General features: G+C 40.7%; 1 protein-coding gene across 1 annotated transcript in view; it reads right to left on the bottom strand.

Moving 5' to 3' along the window:
• Window positions 1–12,831, bottom strand: part of si:dkey-172j4.3 (diacylglycerol kinase delta) — an 84,608-nt gene extending 71,777 nt beyond the window's left edge. Inside the window, exons 1-2 of the mRNA XM_033983792.2 lie at window positions 12,722–12,831; window positions 8,924–9,028 (exon numbers count right to left, since the gene is read on the bottom strand). Of these exons, the coding sequence (XP_033839683.1) occupies window positions 8,924–9,028; window positions 12,722–12,814 (198 nt within the window). The 5' untranslated portion in view covers window positions 12,815–12,831. The remainder of the gene's footprint in view (window positions 1–8,923; window positions 9,029–12,721) is intronic.
• Between the last annotated feature and the right edge of the window lie 5,315 nt (window positions 12,832–18,146).

Below are 18,146 nucleotides of genomic sequence, written 5' to 3'. Positions count from 1 at the left end.
ACGTTAAAATAAAAAGTTATATGTTTAGTTCTGGATATAAGGAAAGTTTTGGAGATGAGGAAGTGACACAAATGAGCAGCTGTGATTGGACTGTCCTTCCAATTCTCTCTACATCTCCATGGAGACAAGAGTGAAACCACAAAGAAAAGTTACACGACGCTTCTTTAAACATTTAGCACTCCTTTCCCTACATTCCCTCTGTCCGGAGAGTCTATGGGGAGCAACATAATAACATTACTCCAGCACTTCCTGGTTTCCCGGCAGCGTCGCGATCCCATTGGTCGATGTGGCGTCTCCGCTTTATGAGGCCGGATCAATGGAAAGTGGGTTAGCGGCTCAGGGGGATCCTCTCGCTGTGAGGGGCGGGGCATGATTCATAGCCTGTTGGATTTCATTACTCTGATCGATACCACGCAGGCAGGAGCTGGTTAGCCGCGCCGCTCACTGATTTCCAATGGACAAGCTATCGATGCTAATCTGAGCAAAATATATGGAGAAAATGTCACAGTATCACAGGAATGGAGTCTTTAAATAAATACATTGATTAAAAATAGATTTGATTTTAGCAGCTTTTACTCAGGCGCCATGGAGACGCCGGGAGGGCATCTGACGCACGGCAATTATATATATTTTTATTCAAATCTCATCTCCAGGAATTTGTGTCTCTTGCCGCCCACTGAAGCACTCGTTTATCTCTAAAAATATCTCAAACAAACCTCTCTTTCTCTCAAATGCCTCCCACCTGTTTCACTTCTCTTTCTAGCTTTCTATCTATCTATCTATCTATCTATCTATCTATCTATCTATCTATTCTCTCTCTCCTCTTCCTGTCTCTCTCTCTCCCTCCTCTACTCCCTCTGCTCCTCTCCCTCCTCTCTCTTATTTCTCTCCCTTTCGCCTCTCCCTCCTCCCTGTCCTCTCCTTCTCCAGGTTTCTCTCTTCCCTCTCTCCTCTGTCTTCTCTCGCTCCTCTTCCTGTCTCTCTCTCTTTCCCTCCTCTACTCCCTCTCCTCCTCTCTCTGCCTCTTCCCCCTGTGTCCCCTCCCTCTCTCTTTCCCCCCTCTCCCCTCTCTCTTCTCTCTCTCTCTTCTCTTCCTATCTCACTCTCTCTCCTTCTCCAGCTCTCCCTCGTTCCTCTCTCCTCTCTTCCCGTATCTCTCTCTCCCTCTCCTCCTCTATCCTGCTCTCCTCCCTCTCCCATTTCTCTCTCCCTCTCACCTTTCCCTCATCTTTCTCCCTCCTCCCTCTGTCCTCTCCTTCTCCAACTCTCTCTCTTCCCTCTCTTCTCTCTCTCCTCTTCCTGTCTCTCTCTCTCTTCCTCCTCTACTTTCTCTCCTCCTCTCCCTCCTCTATCCTGTTCTCCATTCTCTCCCATCTTTCTTCCCCTTTCCCTCCTCTTTCTCCCTCCTCCCTCTGAATCCCTTCCCTCTCCTTCTCCCCCTCTCACATCTCCCTCCCCCCCTCTCTCTTTCTCTCTCTTCTTCTCTCTCTTTCTCACCTGTTGCTCTAAACAAACCTGTTATTGCGCTGCTTACATAACTCTGCCGCTTGTGTCGTGTTCATCGCTTTTCTGCTCTATCTACCTTTCTCTCCATCCCTCCATCCTTCTCCTCTCCTCTTTTCCTTCACTCACTCTATCTCCCTGTCCATGCCGCCCGCACACATTCTGACCCCCTGCTCCTATCCTCCTCTCTCCTCCCATCTCCCCTACTCTCTCTTTCATCTCCTCTCTCCTCTCTCTCCCCTTCTCTACCTCTCCTCCTCCCCTCTCCCTTCCCCTCTCTCCTCCTTCTCCTTTCCTCTCCCTCTCTCATATTGATCTGCACAGCACATTACAGTTCTCTCCCTCCTCTCCTCCCCTCTTTCCTCTCCTCTCCTCTCCCTTTCCTCTCTTTCAAACTGACTCACAGTAGTACAGCTTACCCTCTCCGCCTCCTCGCCCTCATCCCTTTCTCCTCTCTCTCACTTCCCCCTGTTTTCCTCCACCTCTCTTCTCTTCCCCCCTCTGTCATCTCCTCCCCCTCCTCCTCTCCCTCATCCCTCTCTTTTAAACACATCACAGTACATCACAGCTCTCTCTCCCTCCTCTCCTCCTTCTCTCTCCATCATCCCTCTCTCCACTATCTCCTCCCCCGCTTTCCTCCCCCTCTCCTCTCTCCTTCCTTTCCTCCTCTTCCTCATCCCTCTCTCCTCTCCCTCTCCTTCCTCTCCCTCATCCCTCTCTTCTCTCTTTTAAACTGGCCACAGTACATCACAGCTCTCTCCCCCTCTTTCCCTCCTCTTCTCCTCCTCTCCATTATCCCTCTCTCCTCTCTCTCTTCCCCTGCGTTCCTCCCCCTCTCTTTCCTCTCCTCCTCTCCTTCATCCCTCTTTTAAACTGACCACAGTACATCACAGCTCTCTTCACCTCTCTACCTCCTCTCCTCCTACTCTCCATCATCCCTCTCCCCTCTCTCTCCCCTCATTTTCCTCCCCCTCTCTTCTCTCCTTCCTTTCCTCCTCTTCTTCATCCCTCTCTTTTCTCTTTTAAACTGATACCAGAACATCACAGCTCTCCCCCCTCTCTCCGTCCTCTCTCTTCCACCTCCTCTCCTCCCCCTATCTTCTCTCTTTCTCTCCACTTCTCTCGCTCAAACTGAACCCAGTACATTCCATCTCTCCTCCTCTCTCTCCTCTCCCTCCCTCATCCCTCTTTTCTCTCTTAAACTGACCCGTGCACAGTATAGTACGACTTTATCACATGAAATCCAAAGTCACAAATGAAATATTCATCCTACGCGTCCTCCACCTCCTCCTCCTCTCCGTCCTCCTCCTCCTCCACCTCTCTGTCCTCCTCCTCTCTCTCCTCCTCCTCTAAGCTCCGCCCCCTCGTGTTTAAGCACCGCGAGCGACAACAAAGTCCCACAAAACACCCATAAAAACCAAGAAATACACTCATCATCCAGTTGTTTCAAATATCCCATGAATCCAGAGACATATTTTTACAAAGTGAATGACTTTGGACGACAACAAATGAGACATTTCTCCGTTATATAAAAAATATAAATCGCAGATCATAGCAAAGAAAAGGAGATATTAAAAACGATAAGAACTGAAGGTTTGAATCAAGTAGAAGAGCATATTATTTGTGGTTTAAGCAAAAAAATATCTGGTTAATGGCGCCATTTTGAGGACTTTTGAACTTCTTTATTAAACCAATGGACAGCAATAGGTTCAAAATAACTTTATAAAATTTACACAATACTATGAACAATTTTGCGGAAGAAAATGGATGCATGCTTACTTTTTATATTATTTATGATCATATTTTTCACTGTTATTATTATTATTATTATTATTATTATTTATTTGTTTATTTATTTTTCTCTTCTGTGTATATGAAAAGGGTAAAAAATGTAATCGCACTGTAACTTGTATAGCTGCAGATGAGATTAATATTTGAATAAAAATTTGATCACAAAAGAAAATGGATGGATGGATTAGTACATGAAATAATACAATACAAAAAATAAAAAAAATATTTACACTTATTCTGAAGTGAATATTTTGCGCTTGGATGGGATTTAAAAATGATAAAAATGAATAAATTAAAGGCAATGTACATGATTTTTTTCCCATGTATTTGAGCAAAATGTGTCTTGACCATAGACTGTATAAAGAAGTGGATTAAGTGAGGGTGATCTTAGCAACGCTGTCAATCAAACCTGTTGCTAACGCTATCGGGAACGACCTCCAGGAAAAAAAGCGCCTGATTTGTCAGTTATTAATGTTCATATCTTGATTTACAGACACAATATTGAAATAAAAACACCTGGATCATGTAGAGCGGGTTAATACGAAGCAGCAGTTACAGAGAGAGGAGTGACAGTTTTTCAATAGAAAGTGAATTGGAGCCAGAGTTGATGGATCTGGCAGCTAGCAAGTTAGCTATGTCCGTTTATATATAGACTATGGTCCTGCTCCAGTACAGATATATTGTATAAGCAGATCTTGAGGTCAATTATTATAAAGGGTTTTATTGTCCGATTATCAGGAAGTGTGTGTTAGCATGATAGCTGTTGTTAGCATTATCGTAACTGCAAAACTCTCTGGTCTCCGAGAGCTGTGAAAAGTGCTTATAAACTCATCGTCGTGAGTAATTAGGATGCTCTGAATGCATCAGGTAAGTGAGGAATAACTTTGTTCCACTGCAAACCGTTTAAAATGAAGCAGTTTGTGTTTTTCACCTTTAAATAACGACTTTGTGAGGCCCATTAAAGCCACGTTTTTCCTCGGAGCGAAAGTGAGTGTGATGTCTGAGGACGCACCGGGAAATCGACCCGGAGCAGGACGGGAGTAAAGTAATGTCCCACTACGACCGAGGAGCACACGTCTGCTGCTAATGTACTGTAATGATCTGAGGAGGAGCGAGGGAGGGAGGGAGGAGAGAAGGAGGGAGAGAGAGAGGGGCTGTGTACTGTAATGATCTGAGGAGGAGCGAGGGAGGGAGGGAGGAGAGAAGGAGGGAGAGAGAGAGGGGTGTGTACTGTAATGATCTGAGGAGGAGCGAGGGAGGGAGGAGAGAAGGAGGGAGAGAGAGAGGGGCTGTGTACTGTAATGATCTGAGGAGGAGAGAGGGAGGGAGGAGAGAAGGAAGGAGAGAGAGAGGGGCTGTGTACTGTAATGATCTGAGGAGGAGCGAGGGAGGGAGGGAGGGAGGGAGGGAGGAGAGAAGGAGGGAGAGAGAGAGGGGCTGTGTACTGTAATGATCTGAGGAGGAGCGAGGGAGGGAGGGAGGAGAGAAGGAGGAAGAGAGAGAGGGGCTGTGTACTGTAATGATCTGAGGAGGAGGGATGGAGGGAGAGAGGGAGGAGAGAAAGGAAGAGAGGAAAGAAAGAGAGGAGGGGAAGTAGAGAGGGAGAAGAGAGAAGGAAAGAGGGAGTGAGAAAGAGGGGATGTAATGTATTGATCTGAGGAGGAGAGAGAGAAGGGAAAAGAGGAGGGAGGGAGGAAGAGAGGAAGAGGGGAGGAAGGGAGGAAGAGAGGAGGGGGGCCGAGAGGGGAAGTGAGGCAGAGGGGGAGAAGAGAGAGAGAGAAGGAAAGGAGGAGGAAGGGAAGAAGGGAGGGAGGAAAAAAGGCAGAGGGGGCAGAGAGGGAGAAGAGAGAGGAACGGAAAGAAGGAAGGAATGAAGGAAGGAGGGAGGGAAGGAGGAAGGAAGGAAGGAAGGAAAGAAGGAAGGAAGGAAGGAAGGAAGGGAGGGGGAAGTTAGGCAAAGGGGGAGAAGAGAGAGAGAAGGAAAGAAGGAGGGAGGGAGCAAGATAGGAGGGCAGCAGAGAGGGAGACGAGAGAGGGAGGGACGGAGGGAAGAAGAGGGGAAGAGATGTTAGAGAGTTAGACAAGAGAGAGAAGGAAAGAAGGAAGAAGGGAGGGAGGGAGGATGGGAAGAAGATAGGGGAGCAGCAGAGAGGGAGGAGAGAGGGGGGGAGACAAGGAGGGAGGAAGAGAGTAAGGAGAGAGAAACAGGGGCAGAGAGAGAGAAACCAGCCTGATCTAAATGTGTATTGTGACACTTTAGAGGACACCACAGATGATACAGTTTATTTTGGCAGCTCTAACTATTCAATACATTTCCCAATCAATGCAGCGTCCTGACCAACTCTAATGAACTCTGCCCGATCCATACGGGACCACCGCCTCACCCCAAACAGCTCCGACCCAGAAACACACATCCGCACAGATCTGGAGCTCCATGAAACGTAAAAATAACTCCACAGGTTTAATCCGAGCGTCTATAAATCCAGCGAACGGGAGCGGGACCCGGCCTCTTCATTACACCATCGCTCTAATTATTTCAGGACTTTTGGGAGAAGAACTGTGTAATCTAATGATGTTAAAAGGGTGGCCCGGTTCAAATCACTTAGCACCTGTGAATATAACAAGCTTTTAATGGGTGTGAGGACAGGACAAGGCAGAACGCACGAGGGATTCTGCCAAACGACTGTGTGTTTATTAAAAAATGTGTGTTATAAGAAGTGAAAGTGAAATACTAGCTTCCACACGTAGATATTGTCCACTAAACTGATTAATAATAATAATAATAATAATAATAATAATAATAATAATAATAAACTAATAATGAAATCCAGGGTTAGAAATGGACTTAGACGTGAACTTTAACAGCCACATCAAATCAATAACATCTACAGGTTTTTGCCGGCGAAAAAACATGACAAAAATCAAAGATATACGGTATTTTCTGGAGTATAAGTCGCACCTAAGTATAAGTCACTCAGGAGTATAAGTCGATCTGGAGTATAAGTCGCTCTGGAGTATAAGTCGATCTGGAGTATTAGTCGCTCTGGAGTATAAGTCGATCCGGAGTATAAGTCGATCTGGAGTATAAGTCGATCCGGAGTATAAGTCGATCTGGAGTATAAGTCGATCCGGAGTATAAGTCGATCCGGAGTATAAGTCGATCTGGAGTATAAGTCGCTCTGGAGTATAAGTCGATCCGGAGTATAAGTCGATCCGGAGTATAAGTCGATCCGGAGTATAAGTCGATCTGGAGTATAAGTCGCTCCTGAGTCACACCAGCCAAAATATGCGAAATAATGAAGAAAACCCCCCCCATATATTTCACATATAGACGTGTCCAGGCTTTTGTCTCCACTAGTTTAGACTCAGCTTATGGTAAAATGTTTGACCATTATGTAGTTGTACGTTTATACTTTTTTTTTTTTTGTTTAAAATGTTTACTTCCTGATTGTCAATCCTGACATCACACTAGCGATTACCAAAACTGTTACCTAGCAACCATGTCCTCTAATGTACACCGACAATATAATATAAAGAAAACTCCTTTATTTTGTTGAATTAGTGTTTAAAGTCTCAGAAAAGCAATGGTTTATAACATAAATAAAATTCTGCTTAACTTTTGGACACATTTTTCCCTAGTGTGATGTCATTTATATGTTTAATACTCCCTACTTCCTGTAATTTTCAACATATTTCTCAACTTTTCTTCACAAACTGCTTCCTGATTGGGGTAAAACTATAATTAATATTTAGAATAGGTTTTATCTCACTGAATCAAGACAAAATAATCACTAAAAACCTGTCATACACACTTTAAAGGACACATGTTACACTTTTTTCTGATGTTTTAATGTTGTTTGTTTGCGGAGTTCTTCTCTTAAACTGCAAACACACGCAGTTCCACCTTGTGATGTCATCAAGAGTCAGTTTTGTGTAATCCCGGACGTTTAATCTGCAGTATTTAACTCTCTTTAGCTAAATCCACTCTCTGAAAAGCTCATTGGGCTCATTTATGACGCAGACATTTCCCGATCAATACTACGCTGATATCCGACGCCTTTATCTACGACAGGAACAAATATGGGTCATTATGGGATACCGTCTCCGTGGCGATGGGGGTTGCCCGGATCCCTGTGTGTGTTGACAGATTGAGGTTTCATTCACAAACGTCAGAAGAAGAAGCTGCAGTTTTTCAGCCCAGGAAAAGAGAATTACTCCACAAAGAACACGACGTCCTATTGTTTGTAATGTGACTTTAGTAAGAGTCACACAACGACGCGGAGTACTCGATTTTGTTACTTAAGTAAAAATGCAGATACCAGGAATACTACGTAAAAAATCTCACATAATACCTGCTTAAAAATGTACTTAAAGAGTAAAAAGTAACAGTATTTGTCCAAGTTCTGAGTCTTACAAAGCGTCAAATATCATGATTCTGATAATATTTTGGCAGAATTTTGTTCAACAGAAACAACTGAATCGATCGTTTTATTCTAGCTCTTTTTATTTGGATATTTTTGCTTGTTCAAACTACAAACGTGTTAGAAATAAACCGACTTTTCAGCAGGTTCAAACAATAATGAATACTTTTACTTTCGGTCCTGTTCAAAAATGTAGCGGAGTAGAATGTACAGACACTGCTCTCAAATGTAGTGAAGTAAAAGTACAAAAGTATTCGCTGTTAAATGTACTTAAGTAACGCACAGATACCTAAAGTATCACAACTTCGACTGGTCTTAGAATATTGCAACACATAACTTTTTACTCTAGTATCTTCACTCTGCAGCGCAAATTAAGTTCTATTTTACACTCCCACCAGATTTCACATGTTAATTTATGTAGATCAGATCAAAATACCACAACAAAATAGTAGAAATTATAAAAAAAAATAAATAAAAATTTAAACAAAGCCAACAAATTCAGAAAATTCAACACGTCCGTTTTCAAAGACTGACATAAAACATGAAATAAGCATTTTTGAGGAAGAAAGACTTTAAATATATACTTTCATGTAAACAAAACCAACACAGAACACAAATAGTATTAAAAAAAACACAATACACGCAATATATGATTAAATAAATTAAGAAAAATCTGAAAAATCCAGCGTGTTTTAAAGAGGCACTCTGGTCCTACCTAAAACAATAAAGGGTCCGTCCATATCGTGCTGTTTTCTGATCTATGTTATAATGTTGTTTACTCATCACAAACAGACCGTTTCTCAAACTGAAAATGCTCCATTCCACCTTGTGATGTCACTGAGTGGTGATACAGGAAGTGCTCCACTGTGTTTGTAAACCCCATACGGCTTCACTAGAGTCGTTCGGTTCATTTCACCCCTTGAACTTCCCATCTTTACTGAACAAAAGATGAAAAATAGCTGTTGAAAACTACCACTTAATGACATCACAAGGTGGAACAGAGCATTTTGAACTTTGGAGATGTGGCCAGACTAGTTACTCAAACTTGTGTGAATGAAACAAAACACAACTCCAGGTCTGTATTTTAGGAGGTAACAACATTATAACACGTCTTAAAGCTCACAAGAGTCAGTTTTGTGTAATATGGAACGTTTAAATAACACCAGAACATCCCAGCATGTTTTAAAGGGGAGGTTTTTTGGTCCTACCTTGGCTCTGATCTGTCCCGACGTCGATACTTTGCGGATGAGTTTATGAGACGTTTCCTCCTGCTCTCCATCGCTGTCTGAGGACTCCTCTCCTCCTTCTCCGCCCTCAAAGAAACAAAAATCAGTTTAATAATAATATATACAGACTGAGTGAGGAAGAGCTTGCACCTTATTCATACAAAAATAAACAATTTTATCATTTCAGTTGCCCAAAAAATTGGTGCCAGTGCTGTGGTTCAGACGACATCCCAATATTCTGTAGGCCAATAATATTTACAGTATTTCCCCAACAACAAGTCACACTTTTTTTCCCTTTCATAGTTTGGCCAGGGGTGCGACTTATACTCAGATGCGACTTAAACTAAAGTGCGACTTATACTAAGGTGCGACTTATACTAAGGTGTGACTTAAACTAAAGTGCGACTTATACTCAGGTGTGACTTAAACTAAAGTGCGACTTATACTCAGGTGTGACTTATACTCAGGTGTGACTTAAACTAAAGTCCGACTTATACTCAGGTGTGACTTAAACTAAAGTGCGACTTATACTCAGGTGTGACTTATACTCAGGTGTGACTTAAACTAAAGTGCGACTTATACTCAGGTGTGACTTATACTCAGGTGTGACTTAAACTAAAGTGCGACTTAAACTAAAGTGCGACTTATACTCAGGTGTGACTTAAACTAAAGTGCGACTTATACTCAGGTGTGACTTAAACTAAAGTGCGACTTATACTCAGGTGTGACTTAAACTAAAGTGCGACTTATACTCAGGTGTGACTTAAACTAAAGTGCGACTTATACTCAGGTGTGACTTAAACTAAAGTGCGACTTAAACTAAAGTGCGACTTATACTCAGGTGCGACTTAAACTAAAGTGCGACTTATACTCAGATGCGACTTAAACTAAAGTGCGACTTATACTAAAGTGCGACTTATATTCAAATGCGACTTATACTAAAATGCGACTTATACTCAGGTGCAATTTATATGTGGAATATAAATCGCATCTGAGTATATAATCTGAGTATATAATCTGAGTATAAAATCTTCGTTACGGTCAACCTGACAACCGTGTTTCTTTCTTCATTATTATGCTTTTTTTAACTTATACTCCAGAGCGACTTATAGTCCAGAAAATACAGTAATACAGACGTAGGGCAGATAAAATAGATATTGTTAAATTGCACATAGAAATGATCAAATTCAACTTCTCACGGTAACACATTTTGAAGTCTGATATATCGCTGAAGTTGTAAATATAGACGATAAACGATAATTTACGCCACTGACACAAAACCCAAGAGCAGATTTAAACCACAAAAACTATTTTAAATCTAAATCATGAGCTGCAAGAAATAAACACCAGAATAAAACACTTAGTTAGTTGGTTTGCATCTGTAATGAGTCATAGAAGTTATTAATTCAATCTTTTACGTCTTAAATCTTATCATATCGCCAAAAAATAACCAAAAAATTCCCTAAAAATTCCCAGTAGCGCAAAGAAAAAGTACACAAGGTAAATACTGACCTCAAAAAATACTGTTCCAGCTGACATATATAGAACGGTAAGTCGATATAGTGATTATTGCAACAGGTCTAGTGATTTTAACTTTGAGATATTTTATGGTAAAGTTTAAAAACCCATTAAAACGACATTTGACTCGATCTTCGCACGACTGACTTAAAGATGGACTGTGTAACTTTTCCACCGGGGGTCGCTTGACGGTTGCTTGTTTCCGCGGCGATGTTAATGCTGTGCTAAGTGTGTTGAACCATAGATACAAGCGGGTGATACCAGTAATGACGAGTTAAAGCTTAGATCTGTGCAAAGGCGAGCCAGTTTACAGCGAGAATCCACGTTTTTCCAAGGGATTTTTACATTGTTTTCCCAACAAAACACACTCGCAGCTGATGCGCAACACAGATAGATTTAAAAACGAACATCCGAATGGGGAGACGAGTATGTGCAAGACCCTCTCAGGCAGAAAACTTAAGTACTATGTGTTTATTTTGGTGTAAAACTGCGAAATAAACAGACCGATTGATAAAGTGATTGTGGAGTTTATAGTGTGACAGTTTTGTTCTGGTGAAACCGCGGTGGCACTTCCTCTGTGACACACGCCTGTTCTGAGAGCGCTCAGGCGTCTGGCGTCACACTCAGCTCAGAATAACTGGGGTTCAGCTTTTTGTGGTCAAACCAGATCGGCTCTATGTTCTTCAGATGTTGTTTCTTTTTCTTAGAAGCGAGACCCGTACTTCATAATCAGCTCTTATTTTACTAATATCCGGTTAGATACGAAACTGACAGAAAGTATTATTGGGTCAAGACGGACTCATTCATTTCATCTGATTAAAATGCGGAGGAGTGACGATAAATCAATCTTGAACTGAGTTTAACCTGGTCGAGCGATGACGGTGGTAGTTACAAGTATAAAACCGGATGCAGCCTGAGCTTTTTCAGTTTTAAAAAAGGTGGAATTTTAAATCTAAATCCATAACCCAATAGCGTCGGTTGCTATCGTCGCCAATAGACTCGCGGTTGCGGACTTTCCATTAACGTAACTCCGCAACCGGCCGTGCTCTCATGTAAATTCAAACTGCATCTCAAAGTAGAGGCATGGGGCTATTTAAATATGTTACTGTCATTACGGTAATCTGCCTCCGTTGCCCCTCGAAGGTGACGAATGACAGCGCAGGTGTGGCGGGGATTTTCCGAGTCACTTATTCGATGCGTCAAAGAAAAAAATACGGATGGATATGTAAAATAGAGGTAGTTGTGTGAAAAAATGCAGTACATTCTGATACTTCCTTTAACAAGATTTTTATGGTTAAAAAAAGAATAAAAGTCTAGGCGAGATATACTGGTTTATAGTGTGCTCAGTCCTTAAAGGGTTAATAGACTCTGGTAGTTGAACATAAGATGGCGTTGTATTGTTTTCATTGAGTTCATTGGCGCAAGAACCAATTCAAGTCAAATTCATTTTATTTTTGTAACGCCCAAAATCACAAGAACATGTTTTGGTTTTGGTTGATGGGGGAAACCGGAGTACCCGGAGCAAACCCATCCAGACACGGGGAGAAACATGCAAAACTCCACACAGAAAGGCCTGGGCGACCCGGGGATCGAACCAAACCTTCTTGCTGTGAGGCATGAGTGTTGCCACCGTGATATACACACAAAAACAAACAGGAAAATCAAACAACAGGAAAAATCAGACAAAACAAGAAAAATCAGCCAGGCGAGGAGGAGAAAGACCAGGCCAGGAGGAGGAGAGCCGGGCGAGGAGGAACCAAAAAATAATGTTCTCTTCCTTAATACAGGTTAGCTCCTCCCACCATGTGACGTCAGAATCAGAGCGTTAGCTGCTAGAGCGGAGCTAGCGCGGGCTCAGAGCGGGGCTAAGCTTAATCTTACAAAGCTACGTAGATTTGCACGTTTATATCGTGAAAATACAGAAGAATCCCTACAAAATCTGACCTTTGCGAACATGGACAGTTTGAATTCTTATAAAAATGCATTGCGCTCTATGGGAGAATTTATTGTAGTACCTGGAGTGACCACTAGTTGATCTCACCTCGGGACAGATGGGGAGTGTTTTATACAGTTCTTATTACAGATCCATGTCTAAATCTTACATACATGTCCTGTCAGCTGAACACGGGCAGCTTGAATACTAAAAAAAACGCATCTGTGGAAGAATTTTTTTTAATCTCCGGGAGCTGCAGTACCTGGAGCGGCCACTAGTCGACCTCCAGTTCTTATCTATAGCTCCATGTCGTTTAAATGTTCACTTACGATATGAGTGCGCTCGGATTCAGCCTGAGGAGATCCCAAAGACTCGCCCGGTTCGCCCACGTACAAGACATTCGGGTTCAGCTTGGACGCCATTTTGGGTCAAAGGTGACGAAGAAGAGTGAGGAGAGAGGAGACGAGCGAGGAGGTAGGAAAAGATACGCAGCCCGGGCCTCAGCGTTTCGTCGGAGCAGATGTCGTCGGGCAGATGAGACTCCGCCCTCTCTCCTGGTTCAGCTCCTGCGGGAAAAAAACGACAGTGAATTATTGATCAGGAGTTTGGGAAAAACGGGAATGAACATCTGAATCCAATGAAAAGGAAGAGCTTTACATCGAGGAACCACTCATCCAACAACTGAGCTACTGTTGCTACGGTAATAAGCCTGTTTACGGCTAGAATTTAGATTTCTACAAAGTTTTTCCGTAGTTTCTGGATAAATAACGGCCTCATGACACAGTTGGATCAGTTATGTTATTTTAGTTTTAAGGAAATAAATGGTGTTTTTAGTCTTTTCTCTGGCGTCGGAATCAAAACTAAAGAAGCTGGATCCTTAAAAATAACACAAATATATCAATATGTATTTTCCCCCTTTATTCTTAATATCTAAAATGTTTCCAAATACTCAACTTTCACCTAAAAACACGCAAGAGGAAAATGCAAAAAGCTTGGGCGACGCCTGCACACGTCCTCACAGTGAGTACAGTGTCATGTCCGTGTGCATAAATGGTTTCTGTTTGTATTTTTAGTTTGTAAGTCGTAGTTCCCCGTGTACCAGATAGACTTCTCTCTCGCCGCGTCCTCACCACTTCTGTAATTTCACGTCCTCTTTTATTCTTCCTGCATTTGTCTGAAAAACACCCGACTTCCTGTTTATATTTCATATTTCGCTCTTTTTTGACACTACACTGCAAAAAAAGCAATAGCAGCGTTTATAATTAACATAGTTTGCATTGTAAGTTGTTATTTATTATTCATTGTGAAAGATGCTAACTCGGTAGTTTAGACTCTACAAATGTGTTCTGATATGCCCCTGTGTGTCAGATGCCCTCCCTGTGTCTCCATGGGGTCTTATTCTGTGTAAAAGCTGCAGACCCTGCAGCTTAAACTTCTACAAGCATTAACTGTAAAAGCCCTGTGTGTCAGATGCCCTCCCTGTCTCTCCATGGAGTCTTATTTTGTGTAAAAGCTGCTAAATCTGTAGCTTAAACCTCTATAAACATGTTCTGTAATGTCCCTGTGTGTGTCAGATGCCCTCCCCGTGTGCGTCAGATGCCCTCCCCGTGTGTCAGATGCCCTCCCCGTGCGTCAGATGCCCTCCCCGTGTGTCAGATGCCCTCCCTGTGTGTGTCAGATGCCCTCCCTGTGTTAGCTTAATTACAAGATGCTAAAGCTGCACTATGTAACTGACATCTGAGTGTCTGACATCTGTGTCCATGGAATTGCAGTCGCTTCCCTGAAATATTCCGTAGTACAGCATTAAACGTGTCTGGTATCTTTTCAATTACAGGTGTTTTTATCGCTGAAAACACACCTTGAAACACAATTTTTTCCTACGACACCGCTTGCCTCTCCACTAGTATTCGCCACGATACTAAAATTTCAAACTTGATTTTGATACTCAGGAATTCACTCAGTACTCGATACGTTTCCTATGCTATGACGAAGCTGAAAAATGCAACTTTTGTAGAAACCGAATGTCATTTTCATAAACAAAACAGCACTTCCTTTATCTTAGAATGTGGGTCAAACTCAAACTAAAAATGACTAAACCGTTACATTTTTTGACTTTTTTAGTGTCGACACCTGCTCAAACGATTTTCTAGTTTTGATATTAGTTTTAGTATCGATTAGCATCTGACTTTCGATACTTTTGACAACTCTAATTTCCACAGATCTGACCTGAAACTCGGGCTAGTGTTGTCCCCTGCTTCATATAAACAAGTTAAATATACAGTAGTACTATTTTTACTTTGTTACGTTCCATCACTCACTAACACTACTACTACTGCTATTACTACTACTACTACTGCTACACTACTACTACTACTACATAATTACACTGCTATTGAATAGATTGTAATGACATTTTGCAAAAAAGATGGACCGATTCTTAAATATAATATGTATTTTTAGGCCATATTCGCACCACTTTTGATACTTTTGACAACCCTACTCTCCACAGATCTGACCTGTAACTTGGGTTAACTTGGTTTGGTGTCATATGCAATAACATCTCCATGGAGCCAAGCAAAAAGAACAGTTACGTAGTGCAGCTTTAACGCTCCTGGATGTGTTTAAAATGAGAACGTTGAACATGAGCCTGGAAAACGACAGTCTGGACCCAAACAAGAGGCTATGGTTCTGTGTCTGATCAGAACAATGGAGCAGAGTCATCCTAATGCCAGACCCTCGCTCTCCTAATCAGGGACATCCTCCGGCACATGTCTGCAGAGCTGGAGCGAGTACTCCGCATCGTTACTTAAGTACAAGTACAGATGTGTATTTTAATGTGCGTTCAGCTGCACAGGGAAAGGAGCAGTAGCTAAATCTGGTACAAATCATCTCTTCTTTTGTTAGATTAATGAACATGTACATGGTAAATCTGCTTAAGTAAAAGTCTTAAAGTACTTAGTTAAAAATGTACTAAAAAGAGTAAAGAGTAAAGGTATTTTGTGTATGTTTTGAGTCTAATAAAGCTTCAAATGTAGTGATTTTGATAAAGATTTTGGCGGAATCAATCTTTTTATTCTCGATGTTTTTATTTGGATGTTTTTGTTTGTTCAGACTACTACTACTACTACTACTACTACTACTACTACTACTACTACTACTACTACTACTACTACTAATACCAGTGGTGGATGAAGTACTCAGTGCCATTGACTAAAGTACAAGTACAGTGTCGTTACTGTATAACTGTAATAACTGTAAAAAATAAACTACTTTGCGGATTTCGTTTATTGTGGGTTATTTTTAGAAAGTAACCCCCCGAGGGACCACTGTATTGTTCAGTAGAAACAATTGAATCGATTTATTTGTATATATATATTTTTTGTATATTTTGTCGAAGGCGGGGGCCTCGGTGACTGGATCTCTGGGCATGGAGACTAGCTCTGGGGACATGGATCGGACCGTCGAGGGAAAGAAGGAGCTGAGTCAAAGGGGAATGATGATTTACTGGTCAATCCACGCACACTGGAGGGACTGGAGGACGTGTCTGGGGTGAGGGAAGTCTGGAAGTTTCAGCTTAGACTGCTGCTCCCGTGACCCGGCCCCGGATAAGAGGAAGAAAATGGATGGATGAATATGAACGTGTTAAAAATAAACCCTCAGCCTTTTCAGCAGGTCTCAGACAATAATAAAAATACTTGTAATTTTCAGTCCAGTTAAAAAATGTAGTGGAGTAGAAAGTACAGATACTGCTCTCAAATGTAGTAAAGTAAAAGTAAAAAGTATCCACTGTAAAATCTACTTAAATAAAGCACAGATACCTAAAACTTATACTTAAGTACAGTACTGCATGTTTCACACACTGGGGACATACACAGAACAGATTTTTTCATACATACATGAAAACTACTTTAAAACGAGTTAATGCTATACTGCGGGACATTCCAGGAAAAACAATAACATGTACGTGGGAACAAACCAGGGATGTTTACATGGTGAATTTAATTCACTATGTAAATAAAACACCTCATGCATCAAAATGCCTTATGTTGTCGTTGTTCTTGTTGTTTGGTCTGTAACCATAGCAACTTCAGTGACCTCACACCATCCTATTGAACAATAATGTTTAATACAGTGAGGAGGAGAAAATGAATATTGTTTAAATGTTGATTTTTTTTTTATATATATATTTTTAAATTTTTTTTACTACTGTTAATTATTTATTTATTTATTTGTATTTATTTATTTATTTTTGTGGTTTGTGTTTTTGGTTTTCTGTGCCATATTATTGCTTTCCATTAGTATTAGTATTTATTATGCTTACCATACTTAGCTATTATTATTTTAATTTATTTTTTATATTTTATGTTTTTTTATTATTTATTATTATTATTATTTTCATTATTTATTTATTTTTATTTAATTTTTTTCTGTTCCTGTGTTTACCCAGTTCCCAGGAGTGAGGGGTGGGAGGGCTGTAAAATGTTAAAATGCACAAAAAATATGAGAAGAAAAATAAATACATATATAAATGTAGATTTTTGAGAAGTTAATCGGTTTAGAATGGGTCAGGATCACGATCAACATTTCTGAATTTATCTTTTGGGTATTTAAGCACAATAATAAAAATAAGTAATTAATGGTGAAAATTGTCTGTTGTCCTTATTTGGGCGTATGACATCATCACAGTCTAGGATCTGAAAAACACCAATCGGTCGAGCGGTTTGAGAAAAAATATCTAAGTTTGGAGTTATTCTGACAGATTTGCAATAGTTTTAAGTAATAGGCCTCGGTTCAAAGTTCACATTTCCAGAAGAAGTGAAAAAAGAGTGAAATCTGAGCCGACAAACGAACACGAGAGTCACATTTCAGAACATGTTTGTACAGATCTGAACTATAAGGTTTAAGGGAGGGCATCTGACACACGGGGACATATCAGAGCGTGTTTGTACAGATCTGAAGTATACAGGATTAGCAGTTTTTATGCAGAAATAACACAGCAGATTATGATGTTTGTGGAGGAAATTGTGGTACTTCAAAAACTGCAGCTTTTGTGATTTCGGTTTGATTGTGAATTTGAGATTAATCTTCCAGCCTCAGTAAATTCTGTGATTAAAAAGTTACTGCGAGTGCAAAAAAGTACAGTATGTATGATAAATGTTGACTCCAGGAAACTACTACTACTACTACTGCTATTACTACTATCAGTGTTGGATGAAGTACTCAGTTTTGTACAGATTAAAAAAAAAAAAAAAAGTAAAATTATCACATGAAAAATCTACTCAAGTAAAAGTATTAAAGTAGCTGTTTAAACATGTACTTTAAGAGTAAAAAGTGAAAGTATTTCACACAGATTTTGAGGTCTTACAGTAGTAGTACTCAATAGAAACAACTGAATTCTAACTGTTTTTATTTGTATATTTTTGAAATATACAAATAAAAACTGTACGTGTTAAAAGTAAACCTCTATCAGCAGGTCTCACACAATAATAAAAAATACTTTTACTTTTCAGTCATAAGTACAAAAGTAAAAGTACAAAAGTATCTAGTGTAGAAGGGTAAAAAAGTGAAGTACAGATAACTACAGTTTTGACTTAAGTATAGCACTTTACTACTTTTACATCATCATCTACATCATCTTCCACCACCACCACTACTACTACTATAACTACTACTACTGCAAGTACTACTACTACTGCAACTACTACTACAACCACTACTACTACTACTGCAACTACTACTACAACCCTACTACTA

The sequence above is a fragment of the Periophthalmus magnuspinnatus genome, chromosome 18 (assembly GCF_009829125.3).
Source record: "Periophthalmus magnuspinnatus isolate fPerMag1 chromosome 18, fPerMag1.2.pri, whole genome shotgun sequence".
In the NCBI taxonomy this organism is placed as follows: Eukaryota; Metazoa; Chordata; class Actinopteri; order Gobiiformes; family Gobiidae; genus Periophthalmus; species Periophthalmus magnuspinnatus.
Note: the sequence above shows the minus strand (reverse complement) of the source record. Positions and strands in the feature narration are given on the sequence as shown.